Source organism: Podarcis cretensis (assembly GCF_951804945.1).
Source record: "Podarcis cretensis genome assembly, chromosome: 15".
NCBI classification, from domain to species: Eukaryota; Metazoa; Chordata; class Lepidosauria; order Squamata; family Lacertidae; genus Podarcis; species Podarcis cretensis.
This window is the reverse complement of record NC_137185.1, coordinates 45,288,578-45,306,658: the sequence shown is the minus strand read 5'-3', so window position 1 is coordinate 45,306,658 and position 18,081 is coordinate 45,288,578. Positions and strand designations below refer to the sequence as shown.

Sequence of the window (18,081 nt, the reverse complement as noted above, 5' to 3'; positions counted from 1 at the left end):
GGGCGCCATTGTGTGGCACATTTTAGGTAGCCAACGTGCTCCACTGGGGCACCAGGCTCCCCTGGCCTGAAGGGCCCACAACAAAGCACCCCTCCCCAGTGCCTGTGCCATGTTGGGGAAGAGCCAGGAGTGGGATTGTGGAGTGGGATTCTCCACAATCCCACTCAAGCTGGCCAGACCTTGACAGCAGCGCAGAGCATTGGACGTGGGGAGGAGGAAACATCTGTTTACAACAATACAAAGCAACAGCAGCAGTTAATAAAACAGTTTAGATCCTAAAACTAAAAGCCTGGGGAAATAAAAGGTATCTGTCTGTCACCGGAAGAACAGCAAAGCAGGCAACAGGCATGCTTTTTTGAAGAGCACGTGGTAGGAATTATTTTTGAATGCTCCCTTGTGTAAAACATTCCCCACAAGTGGAAATCTAGCAGTGGGCTGGAAGCTCTCTCATGGATGTGGTGGTTTTATTGTTGTTATTATTTTCTTGCAAGGGATTACCTTAGGGTGACAGTGGCCATGCCGCATGGGCCTGTTTCCTTGCCTGTTTCCTACTTCTTCCCACAGCTCAGAGAGGGAAGAAGTAGAATTGCACTATGTTTGAAAAGCTAGATGCTCAACTCATTTGGCTCTGCGGAGAAGCCAGCTCCATCAGGCTTTTCCTCTGTCCTTCTCAGCTGCCGCCTTGCTGCAGCCATTCCAGCAGGCTGCAGAAGAGGAAGAGCTTGAAAGCTGGGCTCCTGTCAGCTCAGCTAAGAAGCCCGTTCTATCGAGGCTTCTTCCATCAAAGGTCACCTGGCAGCGCCTATTCCATCAGGCTTCAGCATGGGCATGAGAAGAAGCAACTCAGCTCAGCGACATTTGGCTCCTCCACTTCATTCCATCGGGACATGACAAAGAACTAGGGCCTGAGTTTGATTTCCACCTCACAGTCTCACAGTTCCTCTTCCTTTTTGTGTCCTGTCTTTTAGATTGTGGGCCTGAGGGCAGGGACTGTTCTTATATGCTCATCTTTTAAAAGTGACCTGGGACTGAAGAGAGGGGTAAAAACACTTTCAATAAACTAAGAAATGCTTTAAAAAATGGCATCTCCCTGCAGTCTAAAGTGGCACTGTCTTCTCTACCATCTCATTCTACTTTTGTGCAAAGCAGTCCCAGGTCAGCAATTAAACTGGGTCTGCTAATTGGACACAGAAACTATGGATACCTGCTGTTTGTTCTCAGCAGAATGGAGCAGAGCATCTAGAGGTTGAGTGAGTGTGTGATATGCACAGCCAAGCCATTTAATTAAACATGTGGGGCCAAGCCTTAATTAAGGGAGACATGCAACTGGCAACAGCTGTAATGAAAAGCTGGAAAGACTTCCTCTTGTAGTTCAAGTACTCTGTACCTACTGGGTTGGTTGGCACTGTTTCTTTCATGCCCTATCCTGCCCTGTCCTGAGGGCTCAGGGTGGATAGCAGCCCGAGAACCACAGGCCAGCAAAGCCAGTAATTAGGATACTGGGATATAGAACCAGAAGTCAATCTACATGTTCAGCAAAAGTACACAGGATAGTCCTTCCTGGCACTGACCCACTTGTTTGAATGCTAAGATGGCCAGGTAAAAGACCGACACAGAGAGAAAGGACACAGAATCTGCATCTTCAACAACTGCATAGATGATCCCTACAGTGTGTGTAATTTTGTATTGCGCTTTAATTGTACTATAATAATAATTTAATAATTTATTATTTATACCCCACCCATCTGGCTGGGTTACTGCATTTGCTATTGCAATGGTCGACAATCTTTTGGGACCTATGGGAACGTTTGCAAACTGTTGTGTGCGCCACAGGTGTGCTGCAACTCTTGGCTACTGTAAAGACGGCTTCTGTTGGCTAAAGAAGGCTTCTTTCGAGCCTAATTTCAGCTGGGGGATGTGACTCTCTGGCGCCAGGGAAGGTCTCTGCAAGATGCACATGCCTGTGCCTCCAGGAGTGGCCCTCAGGTAACCCCTGTTTCACTGTATCAATACGCAGTTCCAAAAGCAGCATATAAGTAAACCACAATAGGAGAGGAATAGAACAGCGTATTTGAGGAGATGTGTAGCTTGTCATGCAAACTACACCTGCTAAAATTCCATCTTCTCCACAACTAGTAAAGGTGAAGGCATTCTGCACCTGCCCAGTAGGCATGGGGGGGGGGATGGAAAACTAGGGGGAACAGGAAGGAAAAGTGCTTTTGAGAGGAAGACATGGCTGCTGGCTTCCTGGAGAGAAGCACTCTGCATGACAACATTATTTGGCAGGTACCACTGTGTTCTTTTTGCTTCTTAGCCACATTTCAGTCATGGCTCAAAGGAAAACGCTCCTGCTCCTCCAGTCTCTTCCCTAACCTTCTGAATCCTGCATCACAGGATGAGCAGCTTCCTCTTTAAAAAAAGGCACACATAGCAAGGAGGAGGGTGGCACACTTTTCTCCGGCAAGTTAATGAGGCATGACAGGCCATTTGGCAAGGAGGCAAAGCAGCTGCTACGCCCCAGATTTTGTGATGCCCAAGGGTTGGGCAGGGTGGTATTATTGCTGGGATGTCTCATTTTCATCTTAGTTTTGCTTATGCCTAAGTACCAGCAGGCGGTAAGGAAGCTGCAGCCCTGCAGATGCTGCGAGACTCCAGCTCCCATCAGTCGCATCCGCCAGCACCATCCATCACCTGGAACTTGCCAGAAACACCTGGCTGACCACTTTGGGAAATAAGATGATGCACTGGGAGGCTCTTTGCACTTATTTTACTGGGCTTTGTTTAGGTCCTCATGGCAGCTGTAGCTAACCTTTGGCCCTCCAGTTGTTGCTGAACTCCAAGTCCCATCATCCCTGACTGCTAGCTGATGGGAGATGGGAGGGGCAACATCTGAAGGACCACTCTTGAGTCAGATCAGGACTCACTGCCATGCTGTTCACTTTATCACCCTTCACTGCTACTACAAGAGGTTGTTGTGCTTTTTTGGCATGCATCCCAGCTAACCGGGTCATTGCCTGAATTTTTGCATTGCATTGCCCTCACTGCTTACGTTTCCACCCAAAGCAATGTGCACATTGTTGCACGCAAGCCCCAATCTCTGAGTGGTGAGAGACTCCAGGGGTGTTTCCCCAGGGTTCAGTTTCTTTAGAATGCAAGTCAGCACAGACTGTGGTGTCTTTTAGGGACGTATTGTTTTGTGTACACATGCACGCAATGCAAGCACAGGATGGAAGGGATTGCAGCATCACCATTCCAACAGATCTTGCTTCCCCATTAGCCCCAAGCCCAGCACGGAACAAGACATGTCTCTGTGTCTCCAGCTTCCAGCACTGGCCCCCGCCCCATGCACAATGCCCCCTTGACCTATTGTTCTCCATCCTGGGTGAGGCAACCATTTGTCTCTAGGGCAACCTCTGCAGACTCATAAATCATAATAATTTTATATTATTATTATTAATCACAGTATTAACTGGCCAGCCAAAGCCATTCACTTAACTAAGGGACTGGTTGGGTCAGTTTCCTCTTATCGATTCTACCCCACATAAACAGGACCACAACTTTGGGATGTAGGGTATCATCCTGATTGACCCCCCCAACTCATAACAGAATATATCTGCACCTGAAGACAAAGAAGACTCCAGTCCATTGAAGCATATGCCAGAATAAATGTGTTAAAATTTAAAGTGACACAAGACTTACTTCTGCCACAAGACTGACTAATGCAGTGTCAGGGACATGACTGAATCGAATGCCTGGGAAGAGTCAAACTCTGAAGATGAAAGAATGCAGACAGAGCAGGAGTGGGTTAGCTCGCCCCCCCCCCTTCACCAAGAGTTTCCAGACTCAGGTAGAGCAGCAGACTCAGAGAGCTCGCAGGCAGAGGGAGGGGAAGAGATAGACGGCATTGAGGAGGTTGCTATGCAACCAGGTGAGAAACAGCGTTCAGAAGGCTCTTCTTTTAAGAGCGGGGTGAGGTGGGGGTGGAATTCCACCCACCTTCTCCCCGAACCAGAAGAGCTGAATGGGTTAAAATGCAACAGAAGTGCAAGAGAGAAAGGACTGGACTCTGGTGCCCTTCGTGCTGTGACAGGGGCGGAGACTCAGAGTGACCAACTTGCATCCAAGTGCGGCAGGCTGGGAGCCACGCTCTGGATGTAATTTATTAATAAACGTACCATAAAACTGCCAGAGACTTGTTAATTCTTATCAGGGCTTGCTTGCCTGCCTGAGATCATTACATGCAACTACCCTTCTGGAAACACAACAATGGCTCCATGGGATCTTTGATCAGGGTCAAGGGACCAACCCATTATTAGAAGGACTCATGCCTATGTATTATATGTACACCAGGCCTCCACAAGGCCTGTCTGGGCCCAAGTTTGCTTATTTTCTCCTTCCCTCCTCATACCTTTTTCCTTTTGTGCTATGTATTTAGATTGTAAGGCTGTAGGCACAGGCTGTGCGCTTTTAAACTGATCTTATGTAAGCCACTCTGGGGGCCTTTTTGGCTGCAGAGTGGGGTATAAATGCTGTAAAGAAATGCTGTAAACTTCTCCATCTCCATCCCTTCTCCAAAGCAACAGATTTGGCTGACCAGCCATTCCCTTCTCACCTGGTTGACTGAGATTGGCGTCTGCACAACCACCCCACCAATGATCTCAGTCCTGTAGGGACGCTTGACAACTTCTGCAGTTGGAGGGAAACTTTCACCCTTTGGAACCTAAGAGAGAGAAAAGGACAAGTTATGTCTCGTGCTCAAAACCAAACAACTGCCTTCTCAAAATCTGCCAGGCTCTCGCTACAAGAGACAGCATCCTTCTAAATCCCTCCAAATGTACCCTTTTTTGAAGTGCTTTTATCAATTGCTAGAGTGACACCTGAGAATGTATATGAAATCCCATTCAGCAAGGATTTCATAGAATCATAGATCCAGTTACAGATAGGTAGTCGTGTTGGTCTGCCATAGTCAAAACAAAATAAAAAAATTCCTTCCAGTAGCACCTTAAAGACCAACTAAGTTAGTTCTTGGTATGAGCTTTCGTGTGCATGCACACTTCTTCAGATACCAGCCATTCCCTTCTCGTATCTGAAGAAGTGTGCATGCACACGAAAGCTCATACCAAGAACTAACTTAGTTGGTCTTTAAGGTGCTACTGGAAGGAATTTTTTTATTTTGTTATAGAATCATCGAGTTGAAAAAGACCATGAGGGTCATCTAGTCCAGCCTCCTGCAATGCTGGAATCTTTTGCTCAATGTGGGACTCAAACCCATGACCCTGAGATTAAGAGTCTCATGCCCTATCCAATACCAGCAAAGAGTCCAGCTGATTTGTAGAATTCCTGCAGTACTCCACTTTGAAATAGGGAGGCATACTGGAAATAATGGGCTGCATTTATTTGCATGATATACCTGTACTAAAGAAAAAAGTTGGTGCTTTAAGATCAAATTATTTTGCTAGAATATTTTTTGACAGATGGACTAGCTGGATTTGAATGACACAAGAGCCCCCACCCCAGCACAAAATCTGATTTGTGGAATCTTGCATATGTGTTGCACATTCTTGATAGTATTTTTAAAGTGTACATTTTTAAAGACCCAGAACTCTTTAATGGGATCTATATATCATCTTTCCAGCACTAGCAAAGATGTCTTTGTACTTCAGCCCTGGTCCAACTTTTCATACCACAGCCTTGTCACACAGGCAGTGGGGAGCGAGGTCAAAATTTGATGCTCCCTCCAGTCCCCACACTGGCTGGCTGGGCTTTGGAAAGGTGTTGTGAGGCTCTAACAGGGTCCTAGAGCCCTCCCAACTCTTTCCCAAAGCTGGGAATGCACCAACTAGCATTTGGGAAGGAGGAGGGAGGACTCTCAGACCCTGTCAGAGCCTCACGCCTCCTTCCCAAAGTGCCTTGCTTTCACTTCTGCTTGACCCACACTTTCTAGGCATGGGTCCTAGTGGTTTTCCCCTTCTCTGGCTCCTTTCCTAGTGCTATTTTTCTAGCAAAACAGGTGCTAGAACTCACCATGAGCACCTCCCTCTTTCTCGTAGAATGGCACCTGACAGGGCCAGAAATGAGTTCCGGTGAGTTCCCCCTGAAAAAAAGCCACAGGAAAACCTACCCTTTTGCTTTAAATTGGGGCAAATGTCAATCTGGAGAAAACCTGAGTGCTAAAGATTGGGTTTCCCTGGGGGAAAGTGGTGGGAAGTCTGGATGAGCCCCAAGTCTTGTTTAATTGCACCACCTTCAATAGGCTTCACTATGCCTAATTCTAAAATGCATTGAAGTAACCGTTATATAAATTAATAATAAAATTCCCTTGTATTAAATTAGACAGAACTGCCTATGATTTCTACAGCCATTCTTCTTAAATTAGTATCTTACTCTGTTTCCAATGTTGTGCTCACACCAAGCTTGCTACAACTTCCATATTTTAAAAAAACTTCTTTCTCTGAGGGATTAGTACCTTTGATTTGCAAAGCACAACACCCAGTCTTCCTCTGGTGGTTCTACAGTATATGGAGCCACTCATGTATCTATTCCCTGAACTTTCCTCTCAGGTGCCTCCCTCTGCTCCTTCCCAATGCCTGCCTTGCAAAGGTACTCAGGTGTCCTTCCAGACAGGGGGGATGGCGGTGGCGGCAGCAGCAGCAGCAGCAGCAGCAGCAGCAGCAGCAACATCATGGCCCTTCAGGTGCCAAGCAGACAGAGATATCTAGCAGCTCTCAGCAGCTCCTTGGCCAGAGTACAAAACTAAATATGTGACTATATCAGATTCAGGAGGAGTCTGTGGCTTTCAGCATGCATTTCCCCTGCCTAATAGCAGAAATTCTTATCTACAATCTGGTAGCAAATGCTGGGAGGATTCACTTTCCAACCTTCCATCAAAGAGGTGAAGGTACTCTGTGGGCTGGGCAGGTAAAACTGGCTTTTACTAGGCTAACACCTAGGTGACCCAGATCTCCGCCTCAGCTGGATCTCAAACAGCCAATACGTGGAAGGAATTTCAGAGGCTGTCTGCATGCAAGTTCCCCATAAGATGGTTAAAAGGGCTCTGCTGGAACAAAGGCAAGCTTCCATCTAATCCCAGACACTCTTTTTCCCATGGTGGTAAACCAGACACATCACAGCATGAAGGCAACTGCCTTCTTCTGCTTCTCAGCAAAGCCACTAGTTTAGGTGTCTCTTGAAGAGGATTAGACAAAGTCACATGAGAAAGGGGCATCAATGGCTCATTTCATCAGATTTTGACCTTCCTGGAGCTATATGCTGCTGGGGGTTGGGGCTGGGGCCAGTAGAGGGAAAGGACAGGGCTGGAAGTGGCTGGAGAGCACTGTTGATTTCTGTCAACTTCTTCCCCCATCCCCTACCTGCCCACTGTCACTTGCAGGAAATTAGAGTGAGGGTCTCACGTGGCCCTCAGGCCATAGAGTAATGCAGGGATGGGCAAAGAGCATGGGCAAAGACCCTGTACTTGGCGTGGGAAGAAGCTATTGGCAATTTTGACCCTAGCAAATGCCTGTCAGGGTCATATTCCCACATGGGCGACTTTCCAGGGCCCACATGGTGACAAAAGTCAGAGGTTTCTACACACATTTCCCTCTCCTGGCATTATCACACTTCAAGGACGCATTTGAGCAGTCAAAGGCCTTTGAGGAAGGGATGAGCAGGCCAGAGAGAAGCCTAACTGGCCACGTTTGGCTCCCAGGCCTGAGGTTGCTCCCCTCTGGTGTTTTAATGATACACATATGTTATGTACTTGTCAGGGACTCAGCGGGAGCGCAGGGAGGAGAGGAGATGTAGAGCGAGGGGGAGCAATCCGAGGGCAGCGTAGGAGAGGATGACAGCAGCCCGATAGATTCCGTGAGCCTCTCCAGCGAATCGGAAGATTCACAGAAGGGGGCGCCGATGGGCAGGGCAAGGGGGGACCCAAGGGGGACACCCCAGAAACAAGGGGCCAGCGGGGACTCCCAGAGCAGCAGTTGGAAATCAGGACCAGCTTCCCCACCAGAGCGTAGTGGGGGGGAGGAGTCCCAGGTATCAGAGCCCACATATTCACCACCAGCGAGAGAAGAGGAGTCAGGGGTGGCCACGCCTCCATCGGAGAGCGAGGGAACGGTCAAGAGGAAAGTTGCAGGCTGGGCGCGCGCGCCAAGTTCAAATGTACAGGCGAGCGGCACAGAAGGTAGCCCGGATAGGGAACCAGGTCCTAAAGCCCGCCGGAAGGAGGGGGAAGAATCATCAGGGTCAGCGTCAGAGGAGTCCAGAAAGGATGAAACCCTAGCGGGCAGGAGGGCCCAGAGGAGAAAGGAACTTAGGAAGAGGTGGAGCAAAGTGAGAGTCTTAAACTGGTGTGGAAGGGGCGGAGACTCAGACGGGACTTCGCGGGTTGAGACGTAGAGCTGCGCGCTGCGGCTTTAAAATGGAAACTGAACCTCAATAAAGACTTTTGTACATAACTACAGCCTAGCGTTGGTCCTCTGTGAGCTGGGACCTGGAGGCAGCTCTGACAGTAAGTCCCGTCTCTCATTTCAAAGAACCTCGCAACGTGAGAGGACGCAGCAAGGGGCGAAGATTGGTGCTTCGCGAGCTCACAAAAGCAGCACAAGATGACTACAGAAGAACGACTGGCAGCTTTGCAAGACGCCGTGGCACAACTTAACGCAGAAATACTAGCGGCAAGGAGGGGAGAAGAGGAATCAGATGCTGTCTGCAAGGATCTGCAAACCAGGTTGGAAATGTTGACTAAACAGGGGCCACCGGGAGCCAAATCAGAGGGGATCGGGCTCGGGAAGAGAGGGGGGAGCCTTGTGTCGCATTTCGATGGGAGTCTGCAGCAATATCCTAACTTCAGAGCAGACGTAGTTTTTGCGCTAAAGTTGCTGGAGAAGGACTTTAGAGATGAGCAGGAGAAAGTAGGCTTCATACTAACGCATCTCCATGGAGAAGCTAAAGCGTGGTTGCGCAATCTGTGGAGAGATAATGATCCAGCCCTCCAAAACGCAAAAGCCTTCATTAAGGCAATGGACGATTGTTTTTTATCGGAGATAGATGTGGATGTCGCTAGAAAAGAGATTCACGGTTTGAAACAAGGCAGAGCCACTGTAAGGCAATATCATTCCCGCTTTTTTGCATTGGTCAACGCGCTGGGATGGGAAAAAGATTCAGCGTCCGTCAGGGACCTGTTCTGGGAGGGGCTGAACGGGGCTGTGAAAGACGAAATCGCAAGGGGGGAGAGACCACGGAGCACTCAAGAAGTGGTCCAGAAAGCGCTGGCGATTGGTGTGCGGCTGGAAGAACGTCCCTGGAGCAAAGACGAAGGGCGTTGGGGACGCATGCCAGCAAGAGCACCTCCTTTCGTTCCCAGAGACTCAGCGCACGCTCAATCCACGCCTCCACTGGGAGGGGGAGAGGAGCCGATGGAGATAGGTGGTGCCAAGGCTCAGTCAGCAACCAGAGCCCTAGCACCAGGAGCAGCCAAAGTGAAGCCTCCTAGAGGGAACAGGAAGTGTTACATCTGCGAAAGTGCTCAGCATATGGCAAAAGAGTGCCCCCAGAGGCTCCACAAGCACAATGCAGCCTCAGCAAAAGTAACAGAAGCAGTTCAGCAGAGAGAACCACAGCAGGGAAACGACGAAGTCTGGCTGGAAGCAGAGCCACTGGGGCCCAGCCAGACGAGTCAGTGAAGCAGTCCCCAGGAATCTTACAGCCCACAGAGCCCCTCCCGCCCAAACCAGTGGTGCAGCTCACAGCAACACTCCAGCTTCCCAATGGGCTCACCATGGAAGTCCCTATTACTATTGACTCTGGTAGCAATGCAGACTTTATAGGAGTGGAGTTCATCAAGCAACATAGCATAGCGCTCCTGCCTGCCACGATGCCCCTAAAAGTGGTGACAGTCGATGGAAGAGAATTGCTGGGGGGACAGGTGGTACAGCAAACGCCGCCAATGGTGATGCGAATTGGAAATCACCGTGAAGTTATCAGCTTCAATGTCACCCAACTGTCAGACACGCCCATAGTGTTGGGCATGAGCTGGTTGGACAGGCACAGCCCGGCATTGGCATGGTACCAGCGTAAATTGACCTTCTGCTCCTCCTACTGCGCAGAACATTGCATCATGACTAACCAGGAGGACGAGGGGCAAGAGGATGACCCACAGCTACAACTGGGCATGCTGCAAGCGGTACCCGACAAGTACAAGGCGTTTTTGGAGGTCTTCTGCGAGAAGGAAGCGGACAAGCTGCCTCCCCACAGACCCTACGACTGCAAGATTGACCTCCTGCCGGGGGCAACGCTGCCGACCGGAAAACTGTATTCCATGTCTGAAGATGAACTGCAAGAGCTCAGGGAGTTCATAGATCACAATTTGAAGCGGGGATTCATCCGAGAATCCAAAGCAGTGGGGGGCAGTCCTGTGTTCTTTGTGAAGAAAAAAGACACGCCCCAAAAGAGGCTGGTAGTTGATTTCAGAATCTTAAACTCGAAAACCAAGCCCACGGCTTTCCCGATGCCCAAGATCGACGACTTGCTCGCGACGGTGAGGAAGGGACGCATCTTCACCAAGTTGGATCTACGAGGGGCGTACAATCTTATACGCATGTGGGAGGGCGACGAGTGGAAGACGGCCATGTTTACGCCCTTGGGCACCTATGAGTATAGGGTTATGCCCTTCGGTTTACAAAATGGCTCCCACTGCTTCCAAGCCTTCATGCATCACGTGTTAGCGGGGCTCCTCTACAAGAAGTGCGTCTGCTTCCTGGACGACATTCTGATCTTCTCGGAAACGCAGGAGGCTCACGAGAGAGATGTCAAGGAAGTCCTGCAAAGACTAAGGGAGCACAGGCTTTACGCCAAACTGGAGAAGTGCCAGTTCGACATGACGGAGGTGGATTTCCTGGGCTACAAGCTGTCCGATAAGGGAATCGCCATGGACAGCGCCAAGGTACGATCAGTACTGGACTGGAAAAGCCCGCGCAATCGGAAGGAGGTCCAGAAGTTTGTCGGCTTTGCTAACTTTTATCAAGGGTTTCGCTATGCAGACGGCGGCCATCACGGACACCCTCAGCTCCAAGAAGAAGAAGTTCATCTGGACGGAGCAGGCGGAGCAGTCCTTTCAGAAACTCAAGCGTCTTTTCGCTTCCGAGGAACAACTGCTACATGTGAACCCCAGCAGACCCATGAGGGTGGAGACGGATGCCTCCGACAGAGCCGTGGGGGCAGTCCTGTTGCAGCAAGACCTGCAAGGGGATTGGAGGCCGTGTGCTTTCTACTCCAGGAAACTCAGCAAGTCGGAGCAGAACTACACCATCTGGGACAGAGAGTTGCTGGCCATTCATGAAGCCTTCAAGGCGTGGCGGCACTTCCTCATCGGAGCCAAACACACGGTGCAAGTTCGCACGGACCATAAGAACCTGGAATACTGGCGCACGGCGCGGTTCCTAAACCAGAGGCACATCCGCTGGGCGGAGTTCTTTGCGGATTTCGACTTCAGGATAGAATATATCCCCGGAGACAACAACATCATGGCTGATGCGCTATCCAGGAAGCCGCAGTATCTGGAGGAAGCAGCACCGGTAGCGGCCAAACACATTTTCGCACCTAAGGCGTGGGCATGCGCTTCGGCCACCGTGGACCTGGAAGCAATACGGCGCGAGCTGCGAACAGATTCCTTCGCACGATCCAAGATGGAGGAGGTGCGCAGCGGCACAGCGAAGGACAACAAGTTCCAGATACACGACAGACTGCTCCTCCGCAAGGGGGCCATCTATGTGCCGGGAGATGAACTCCGCGCGAGAGTACTGCAACAGCTACACGACGCACCCAGCGCCGGACATTTCGGCAAGGACAAGGCGGTGGAATTAGCAGCCAGAGACTTCTGGTGGCCCAAGATGCGGGGAGAAGTCGCGGATTACATCACGAGGTGCGACACATGCCAAAGGGCCAAGCCAGTACACAGACCGCCGGCGGGACTGTTGGAACCGCTACAGACCCCGTCCGAACCGTGGGAGAGGGTGGCCTTGGACTTTGTCACTGATCTGCCCAGCTCGAGGGGCAAAACAGCAGTACTCGTGGTAGTCGACATGTTCACCAAGATGGCGCACTTCATTCCTTGCGCGAAGGTGGCCACAGCGGAACAGACAGCCAAGCTGTTCATAGACCACGTGTTCAAGGTGCACGGCCTGCCACGGTCTATCCTGTCCAACCGGGGGCGCCAGTTCATCTAGAGTTTCTGGCAGAAGCTGATGGGGATCCTGAACGTCAAGGTCAACCTAGCGTCGGCAAGACACCCGCAGACCAACGGACAAGCGGAGAGGGTCAACGCCATCATGCAGCAGTACCTGAGATGCTACGCCAACCAGCAGCCCTCGACCTGGGTGGACTACCTGCCGCTGGCCGAGTTTGCCTACAACAACACACAACACGTGTCCACGGGGGTGACACCGTTTTTCGCCAACAATGGGCGACATCCCAGGACCTTCCCGGGCTTAGATAAAGAGGGGGAGGGGGAGCCGCAGGGGGCAGAGGCATTGGCAGAGGAGTTACAGGAGGTCCATGAACAGCTCCGTAGGCAGTTAGAACTAGCAAAACACGTATACAAGATGCAGGCAGACAAACACAGAAGAGTTGGGGAGGACATACGTGTAGGGGACTTGGTCTGGTTAGCAGCCCAGGCAGTGCCGGCCAGATCCTTAGCTAAGAAGAAGCTAGGACACAAGCAGCTAGGCCCTTACCTAGTCGAGGCACAGATCAACCCAGTGGCCTTCCGTTTGACACTACCGGAGCGTTCCAGAATGCACCCGGTCTTTCATAGATCGGTGCTAACGCCCTACAAGGCACCTCACAGGTTTCAGGAGCCAGGGACAGCTCCTAGTCCGCTTAGAGACGCACCCACGACAGGGGGGTCGCCGAGGGCGGAGCCACTCAATGAGGTGACGGAGATTTTGGACTCAAGATGGGGGGAAGAGGGGGTTGAATATCTCCTCGCAAGGGAAGGTGCCCCGGCCAGCGCCAACAGCTGGGTGCCGTACTATGCGGTGGAGGAGCACTACCTCAAAGACGAGTTCCACGCACTCTTCCCACACAGGCCCTTGCCGGAGGATTATTTTGACGAATATCTTTTCACCCCCACACTCTCAGCCAGTACGTTTCAGGGGTTCTCCTCGGCTGAGGAGACGGCTCCAGAGACTACCTCGCTGGAGGGGTCGATCTCAGACTTGGGTACGGAACGCTCTTATTGGTGGGACACTCAACCCGAGGAGGAGTGGCGCAGGAGACTGCTAAGAGGGCCCTGGCACGCAGACTCCCCAAAGGAAATGGGGGGACAGGGGGGCATGGACGGGTTGGGGGAGGACCCTGGGTTCGAGCACACCGGCAAAGAGATGGAAGCGGAGGAGATCGACGTCGATGTACCCGTCACGGACTGGCAGCATGCCAGGGGGGAAGAACTGTATCCGGCATGCACCCCCACAGCATTGGAGCACCCGGAACCCACGCCAGAAGAGGGGGAGGGGAAAAGGGGGGGCTTCGAGGGGGGGATGGATGTCAGGGACTCAGCAGGAGCGCAGGGAGGAGAGGAGATGGAGAGTGAGGGGGAGCAATCCGAGGGCAGCGTAGGAGAGGAGGACAGCAGCCCAATAGATTCCGTGAGCCTCTCCAGCGAATCGGAAGATCCACAGAAGGGGGCGCCGATGGGCAGGGCAAGGGGGGACCCAAGGGGGACACCCCAGAAACAAGGGGCCAGCGGGGACTCCCAGAGCAGCAGTTGGAAATCAGGACCAGCTTCCCCACCAGAGCGTAGTGGGGGGGAGGAGTCCCAGGTATCAGAGCCCACATATTCACCACCAGTGAGAGAAGAGGAGTCAGGGGTGGCCACGCCTCCATCGGAGAGCGAGGGAACGGTCAAGAGGAAAGTTGCAGGCTGGGCGCGCGCGCCAAGTTCAAATGTACAGGCGAGCGGCACAGAAGGTAGCCCGGATAGGGAACCAGGTCCTAAAGCCCGCCGGAAGGAGGGGGAAGAATCATCAGGGTCAGCGTCAGAGGAGTCCAGGAAGGATGAAACCCTAGCGGGCAGGAGGGCCCAGAGGAGAAAGGAACTTAGGAAGAGGTGGAGCAAAGCGAGAGTCTTAAACTGGTGTGGAAGGGGCGGAGACTCAGACGGGACTTCGCCGGTCTAGGGTTGAGACGTAGAGCTGCGCGCTGCGGCTTTAAAATGGAAACTGAACCTCAATAAAGACTTTTGTACATAACTACAGCCTAGCGTTGGTCCTCTGTGAGCTGGGACCTAGAGGCAGCTCTGACAGTACTGAATTGAATAGGATCCAAAACGCAGCAGTCTGATTGATCCTAGAACAATAGGATTCAGAATGCAGCAGTCTGATTGGTCCGCAGGAGCCACCCAATCCAGCTCCAGGTGGAAGTGAATCCGCAACCTGATTGGCCTGCAGGAGAATCCCGGAATTAGCCAATCACGTGGGGCCCATTATGTAAATAATGTATATAAAGCAGACATTCTTGGGGAACTTCCATTCCTCCTCACCACTATGAGCTGAATAAAGAGCATGAAATCCATTGACTCCGAGTTATTTCACCATATTTGCAAACACAACTTTGCCCCCACTTGGTGCTCACATTTAATACATCTTAGATGTATGCCTAACCATAACACAGCGTGCAAAGGAAGCCACTGTTGCCTAGATTTAGGAATCTAAAAAGGCTTCCTTTCATATTCATTTCTCAGTTCTTAAGATAATAATCCATGTTCCAAAACAGCAACCAGTTTTCGAGAGTCAAGTTTGGCCAGCTGAAGGGGAAGTAGCCAGCCCTCATGGACAGGGAAACAGGAAACAAGCATGTAATAGAAGCACATCTTCCTGTTTCAGAAGCAGCAATTTTACAGGGTGAGTGGATATGGGGAATTTAGTCAAGTTGCTGTCAAGTTATCCCTGTATTTAAGGCACCAGTGGCCAACCATTCTGGCAAGTGGGGCATAAGCCATGCCCACAGAGCTCTACCAAAAAACACTTCCTGCCCCTTCTCTTTGCAGGGTGGCGGAGTTGACAGGAGACCTCTATCGCCCTCACAGAGCGGCAGTTCTCAGCATTCCCTGTGAAGAGGGATTGGTTCCTAAACCACTGTGGGCATTGTTGCTCTTTGAGGGGTATAAGGGTCCCCTAACAACCCTCAGCACCTTTAACAAACTTCAGACACCAGGATTCCTTGGGGAAGCCATGATACTGCTTTAAATGTATAGTGCAATTGGGACCCAAGATAGAGGGGGGGGGGCATTGATTTTCTTTGCCTTTCAATGGGAAGCCACCTAATTTGCATGTCTTGAACCAATATGCAAACCTCATACTACTCTAAATTACTCCAACCAACCAGTGAGTACAAGATGTATCATATTAGGGGAAAGTGTGCAAAAAACCCCCACAAAACCAACCCACCCTATTTTATTGTAAACAACTTGCAAAAATGAATTTTATTATGGGAAATTACTTTCAAAGATGTGTGTGTGAGTCAAAGTTGCACACAACAATATGTTTAATAGGAAAAATTCACACAAAAATGCTGATGGATTTTCAAGAGTGGTTTTTTTTTAAAAAGACACACAAATTGCTTCAAAAATGTGGAAGCCTGATTCTAAGACAAGAAAAATGAGACACCGAAACTGACCAACTTGTCCTTTGCTACACAGCACATGTGCATCTCCCCAATGCTCTTAGAAGATGCCTCCAGGCCTCCAAACGCAACCAATGGCAGAGAGTAACTGCTATATGGCACACAAGCTGCCTTTCAGGAAAACTTTCCGTCCCTATTGATCAGTGGGGAGCCACTGGCCCGTCTCCAAGGAAGCTGGACAAAAAACCCACAGGCTTAGATCCCTGCAGCTGCAGTTTGGCAACAGGTCTAATGTAAGCTATGCAGGAGCAGAGTCAAAAGGCAGCAGGCAGGGGGCATTTGATATTCCAACTGCAGGTGTTGGTAGTGATACAAGATGCACCACACACACTTCCCCAATGCCAGAGCCATCAACACACCGAGCATGGCATCCTCAACCCAAGGTTCCATATGATGTGGCAAACACCTGCCATCATGGAGAGAAGGAAACATCCCTCTAAGCTGGCCCCTAAAGCAAGGGGCTTCCTAGGTTCGGCTAGAGAAGTTTCGGGTTCCATATACATGTCACCACTAAAGCAAAAGAGAGTGTCTTCCCCCTCCATCAGGGAGTTAAATTTACACAATACACCGCTTCCAGGTGATCACACCAAGAATGTGGGTAGTTCTTTTACAGGTTGTTGTTGTTTTTAGAACAACTCTTACAAAAGAAATGGGAAACCAGTGGCCCTCCAGAGATGGTTAGACTCCAACTGCCATCAACTTGAGCCAGCATGGTCAATGGTCAGGGCATGATGGGAGTTGTAGTCCAACAACATTTGGAGGACCCCAGGTTCCCTATCTTAGCTAACTGGGAACAAATGTTTGCTTTTCTCATGTCATGAATTACAGGGCCAAGCTTGTTCAAATTCTGTAAACAACAACAACAACAAATTAGATGTATATGCCGCCTTTCATCCAAAGATCACAGTTTACAGTATAAATCAATGTATGCACCATGGAAAGGAGGGTATATTAACAGCAGCCCATTTTTTCATGGCATATAGAACACATGTAGATGGGTAAAATGCCCTGGGGAGAATGATCACACGCCAGGGTATCTCAGATTGGTTTGGCATTGGTCTGGCAAGTGGTAAGGACAACCTTTACTATATGTTGGGCACAGCTGGGGGGGGGGGCAGGTTGGGGAAGGCTACTCTAATGTCTACCCCCTCTTTCTTCTTACTGGACTCCTGATCCTGTTTTCTGCTAGGTGAGTGAGAATGGCAATTAAACCAACTCAAGTTCTTCAGAACCTGCAAATTCACCCCACCTATCAGAATTACTCTGAATAAATTCTAAATCCATGCAATTTTGCCGTTGCTTTTGCAATTCTCCTGAAGTAACTTTAACTAGAATAAATGGCTGGGGAAGCGTAACAAAGTGCTGTGGGTGCCCCCCTCCCTGCCTGTGGCAGTACAGGACTTTTCAGGCTATAAAATACTGACAGCTTATAGGGCCTTTTTCCTATTTGTGTCCCGGGTGTTCTATCTATTTTGCATTTCCTGGGGTGAGTTGTTAAGGAAAAAGTGGAGGAGGAACCTGTTTGTTATTACTTCTTCTTTAAAGACTTTCTACACTGCCTTTTTACATTGGGCACTTCCAGATAATCAGTGTTTTCAGATGGGATTCAGTCATATACCAGCAAAAATTGGTTCAACAATTATGACTGGGAGGTCTTGTACAACAAACCACTTCCTCAAAGGCCACATTTTTTGCAATAAGGTAAATGACAGCAAAGTAAAGTGTGGAATAACATTTGCTTTGATGCAATGTTGTTTAACTTCCCCATAAGCAAATCAGAATGAATGCTCATTTAATAGCTAACATTGTCTGATCTACCTGCAAACTAATCAGGATGAATAAAGGAATAATGGGGGGGGGGGAGAAAGATAAGACATACTCCCTGTAGGAGAGTGCAGACCCCTCTCCTTCCCCTTCCCCCAAATTAATGAACTCCACCTGTTCAATTATGTTTTAGGATTCTGGCCAAGATGCCCACATAATTCAGCTGAAAGGAAAGAAATCCCTACATTCCAACCAGATTAAAGCCTGAATAAAAGGAAACCAACATGACCCCTTCTTTCCACTGAACACCAAAAAGATACCCAAAGCACTGGGCAAACCTACCGTGATCTTGCTGGCCCGATTTAGTGCCTCCACCCAGTCCTGCAGGTCCTTTTGGTCATTGGCTTGCAAAACATAGCGCTGAGACAATGCATTAATAACTGTGGACACAGAGATCAGTGTCAGTGTTTGGCATAGCACATTTCTCCCCCACCCCAAATTCTGGAAATTGTAGTTAAGGCTATTGGCAAATTTAGCTCTATGAAGAGTAAACAACAGTTCCCAGGATTCTTTGGGAGATGCCATGTGCTTCAATCGTATAGACTGGATTTGACATTGAGGCTCACCTGAACAGCT

General features: G+C 49.9%; 1 protein-coding gene and 1 long non-coding RNA gene across 3 annotated transcripts in view; both read right to left on the bottom strand.

Moving 5' to 3' along the window:
- Positions 1-18,081, bottom strand: part of PLEKHA2 (pleckstrin homology domain containing A2) — a 97,244-nt gene that overhangs the window by 32,857 nt on the left and 46,306 nt on the right. For both annotated transcript variants that reach the window (XM_079955150.1, XM_079955149.1), the window contains exons 5-6: positions 17,788-17,885; positions 4,613-4,720 (exon numbers count right to left, since the gene is read on the bottom strand). In XM_079955150.1, coding sequence (XP_079811276.1) covers positions 4,613-4,720; positions 17,788-17,885 — 206 coding nt within the window. The remainder of the gene's footprint in view (positions 1-4,612; positions 4,721-17,787; positions 17,886-18,081) is intronic.
- The window catches only part of LOC307204043, a 63,980-nt gene that overhangs the window by 35,662 nt on the left and 10,237 nt on the right, over positions 1-18,081 (bottom strand). The gene's annotated exons all lie outside the window — the stretch shown is intronic.